General features: G+C 44.2%; 1 protein-coding gene across 1 annotated transcript; it reads left to right on the forward strand.

Annotated features, from left to right (window-relative positions):
- The first annotated feature begins 618 nt into the window (after positions 1 to 618).
- LOC144118612 (uncharacterized) lies at positions 619 to 4,170 on the forward strand. The gene is made up of 3 exons (XM_077651501.1): positions 619 to 738; positions 1,223 to 1,281; positions 3,777 to 4,170. The coding sequence occupies exons 1-3, from the start codon at positions 687 to 689 to the stop codon at positions 4,023 to 4,025; spliced, it is 360 nt and encodes a 119-aa protein (XP_077507627.1). The 5' UTR covers positions 619 to 686; the 3' UTR covers positions 4,026 to 4,170.
- Positions 4,171 to 4,653: the final 483 nt, after the last annotated feature.

The following is a 4,653-nucleotide window of genomic DNA, read 5'->3' on the forward strand; positions in this document are numbered from 1 at the left end:
TTGTGTTTATGTTGGGGAGCGCTATGCCCATGCCCTTATGATGCGTACGTTGTTTTTACGCGGCGTCCTTCAATGTAAAGGGAATAGGGGCGAATGAGTACGCAAACATCAAAAGGCTCAAAAATCCGCCCAGTGTTCTGCTCTACAATATAACGAAGAGGATAAAGTTTGCACGTCCCATGGTACACGTACAGGGACCCAACTGTAGCCATGGTGGCATTTTTGTGTGATTCCCGTCAGGTCCTCAGGTCCCATCGAGTTTAGTATCTGCAAAGCCTCTTGTCGCTCGCTCATAGTCCTTCAATCGCTAAATAAGTCCGTAAGCTCGGAAAATGTAATTTCTTTTTTTCTATTTTTCTAGCACCTCTCGGAAGCAACGGTGAGTATTGTACGTCAAACGAAGTGAGCCGTGTAGAGGTTGTCAGAAATGACAGCCTTTTGCTCTTGCTCAGATTTTTTCCAATTAATTTCTGATATTGGTTTCTCTGACGTGAGCACTACGGAAAGCTTCCCACTCCATGGCGGAAAGGCCAGCAAGACAGACATCTGCTCTATTTTTTGCCTGTCAGCTTCAGCGTGTTCCCATTAAAAAGGACAGACAACGCAGACGAACCTGCCAGATATTTGTCTGATGCGGAACGGAGCAGTTTCGCCTCTAACACATCGCCCATAGATATACTTCAGTAATGCGCCCTATTTTTGTGTTAGCCGCTCTCATGGCGGTCGCCTTCGCCAATGGTGAGTGTTCATGTACGCGTTTCCAATCCGTGCTGAGTACGAGAACGTTTCGTGTTTTTCACTCCAAGCGACCTACCTGCACTACCTGCACGCTACACGATCTCAAAAAAAGATCTCGGTGTGATTACGGTGATAGTGAGGTGTTCTAAATGAGTTAAGGAGTAGAGAACACGCAACAGGCATGCATTTTCATTCCTTGGATTTCTGCCTATTACTGTGCTACCATGCAGTGCGTGAAAATGGGACCACACTAGCTTTGAATTGGGGCCCATCAAATTTTGATGCGTGATTTAAGTGTTAAATAAACCGAAATAATCTCTCCATCAAAAACGATAAGAACGAGCTTTTTTTAAAGTATGCGTAGGATATTTTTCGCTCTCTAAAGCAATGACTCCTCTTTCTGCAAATGATCAGATTCGAGGCTTCTGGTTTCTCATCAGTACACGTGAAGTGCTTTATCCCGCTGCTTTTATTTTTATTTCAGTGCCACCAGCAGTCAATCCACAAAAGTTTTTCGGAACGGAGCTGCCGCACTGCTACAAGGTATGGGTTGTTACGTTGCTGCGGGATAATTTTATCTTCTTCTGTTGTTGCCAGGAAAAAAGAAAAGGAAAGTGCACAGGCCTGCTCACTGGCTCAAGCCGAGCCACAATCGCTACCACGTGCAGGTAGTAGGAGAGTTTAAAGATAGGATAGAAACATACGATAGAAAAGAAGCGCGCTATAATGTCCCAGGCCGATCCCGGAGGCAGTGCAATACCGGGCCAACCGGTGGTGGAAGTGAAGCAACCTTCAAGCCCTCCGCCACATTTCCAAAAATAGGTTGGGTTCAAATGGGACCCGGATCAGATATTCTATAACCGCAAACCCAGGAATAATTTTATTGGCCCAGCGAGCCCTGGTCTAGAGAGCACGGGCAATGGCGTCCCGGAATAGGGAATACCACCGAGCGCAACAACCATATCCACCTCCATTTCTCAAATTTATAACAATGCAGCAATAAATTTTTCTCCTCCTCCGCGCAAATAATAACTTGACACAAGTGGAACCGGAATAGACGGTGTGCACAGCTTTAGACACGCACATGACCCCGAAAAAAAAGAACGCGTTGAGTTAAAGGCGTTGCTATACATTCTTCACTTTAAACTGATGCCGGGAAGGACTCCTCCCGGAAACTTTTTCTCTAAAATTTATTCGAAAAACAAAGATGTGTGACAAATCCAAGCATTCTGCAGTAACATACAAAACAGATATTGTTTTAGCGTTCCAAGTCGGACCATAATTTTTTTAGGAAACTAGAGGCCACAATTCAGCTTAGAGAGTGCGCTAAAATGAACGAAACTTGTGTCGACTAAAACCACAAATCTCTTTGAAGTAAAAGTACAAAGCGAATAAAGCCGGTGGCAATCTGAATTGTTTTAAATTAATGGGTACCGGTGTTGTGCCCCTCAAAAGTGCGGAATTAGAATCATATTTTGGAAGAAGAATGCCTAATTATTTCAGCTTTGTAAAAGATTTTTCACCAATGGTGTCTCTCCAAATATCCGCCCAGCATCAAGAGAGCTGTAGGTTCAGTAGAGGCCATAGCTGCTTGTTCTGTCTTTAGCACCGACTTCTTTTTCAAGCCCCATGCAGGAATATACATATTCTCCCGCGTTATTTGTTTTTCACACCTGCCACGTGAAGGCGCCGGGTGCTGCAGCTCGATTCCTAAGCTTGACACCAACGAAGATCATAATACTGATGACTAAAGCGTGAGAATATAGTTCTCAGGCAACCACCTATTCTGGTGCACTAGTAAAGCAGGCGAAGCATTGCTTTTCAGCAGAAGTATCTCAGTATTCCACCCTTCTTGAGACATGAAGGTCAAGCTAGCTAGTGGCAGCTCTTCTTATTTGTAAGAAAAAAAATCTGAAGGCGCTAGATTGATGGTGTTTCTGAGCTTTCCGTAGAGATACAAACCGGCATCACTATCAACCAACTCACGTTCGTACAAAAGTGAACGAAACGTGAAGCAAAAAATGTGAACGCTTGCTCTCTGCGCGATGTAAACCACCGATCATCTTGGGAAGGGATGTTGTAGTGCAAATATTTTAGGGGGCTCCAACATTCAAACTTGTACAGTGAGCTGTCGAAAGCGATTGCAACGCTTTTGAACGTTATGAAACTTCCTCCAAATGAAATCAACTATTCATCACGGTTACCAGAAAGACAACGTCCAAAAGCGCGCAAAAAAATAGGACTGCTTTCATCAATATTTTTAGCAAAAAATCTGAGTTAAACCTTTACTAAGCGCTCCCCACATAATGAAAACCCAGCGCGCACAATACACTGCTCGGCACTGAAAAATAATTTATAATCAGGCGTTTTTACACCGTTCAGAGTTCCAAAAATTGCCCAGCAGCCGCACGGTTACTCAAGCATATGCGGAATGAGGGCATCAGAACAAACTTTAGTGATTTAATTGAAGGAGAGCCTAACTTTTGGATCTCTAAAAAATGCACCGAAGTAATGCGACGTTTTTTTCAGCTACCATGACATCGGATAAGTCTCAATTATTTCTGGAACCTAAAGGTGAATGGCACGTCAAAAAGGAGCATAAGGGCCATTAGCGCATAGCCTTTGCAGATAATAGCCGCCGCGGTGGCTAAGTGGTTACGGCGCTCGGCTGCCGGCCCGAAAGACGGGGGTTCGATCCCGGCCGCGGCGGTCGAATGTCGATGGAGGCGAAATTCCAGAGGCCCGTGTACTGTGCGATGCCAGTGCACGTTAAAGAACCCCAGGTGGTCGAAATTTCCGGAGCCCTTCGCTACGGCGTCTCTCATAGCCTTAGTTGCTTTGGGACGTTAAACCACCATAAACAAAACCTTTGCAGATAAGGCAGAAGTGAAGCTTCAAGATGTGAATAGAATTGAAATTTCAAGTAAATGATATATGTTGATCAATGAGAAGTTGTGTTCGTAAGTGGAATATTTTAAATGTTATCACTAACCTTCTCATGACACCCTTCCTCATTTTCTGGGTTTCATTCATTGCAGTTCTTTTTTTGGAGTTCACGGCTGTGCCTGACGTGGGAGAATGATGTCTCTGCGCTGTGTTCTGGGAATGTGAATCCCGAAAAACCGGCGAGCATTGGCATTTCCGGTTCCTCTTCTCTGCCGACGGAATCCGGTCAAAGTTCTCCGGGGTCCTCTTCGGAGCAGGCTGAATCTGGTCAAACTTCAAAAGGAGGCTCAAATTCCGGAACAGGTTCTTCGCTGTCATCTCTACTAAGTCGTCGGGCCTAAGTCGGTGATTCGCCGTAAATCGGCAAGTAAATCCTGAAGACAATCTCAAGGACGAAGACCTTATCGTTTCCACTTTTTAAATCTTATAAGACGCAGATATTTATTCTCTACTCAAAGATATCAATGCAATAAAGCACTTTGCACAACGAAAACCCAGCAAGCAATTCCTTCGGCCTGCGTTATTTTCACCAATGACTGGCTATTAAAGCCTCACAATGACAGCCATTCCACCCGCATCCGGAAGACTGGAATGATTATCTGAACAACGATGTTACTCTTCAGCGATTTTATAAGTCATAAACTATCGCAGCTGGAATTTACAGCAACAAAGAACAAGTACCGACCAACTCGACACTGTTTTTAACTCACCTCAATGCTGTCAAATATTTGTCATCAAAAGCCGTCACTGAAAACATTTCAGTGTTAGCTAGAGCCTTAGACAATCACGCATGGTGAAAGAGCGTGTACTGGCCGACAAACTGGTGACAGGCCAGGAACAACAAACCTAAATAAAAAACCTTAAAGTCTGCAATCTACAATGATAGTGTCACATAAAAGTACTCAGGCGAAGATCTAAGGTTCGATTACATACTGAGCACTCTTTCGTTTCAGTATGGTTTCTATGTAA

Source organism: Amblyomma americanum, chromosome 2 (genome assembly GCF_052857255.1).
Source record: "Amblyomma americanum isolate KBUSLIRL-KWMA chromosome 2, ASM5285725v1, whole genome shotgun sequence".
Lineage (NCBI taxonomy): Eukaryota > Metazoa > Arthropoda > Arachnida > Ixodida > Ixodidae > Amblyomma > Amblyomma americanum.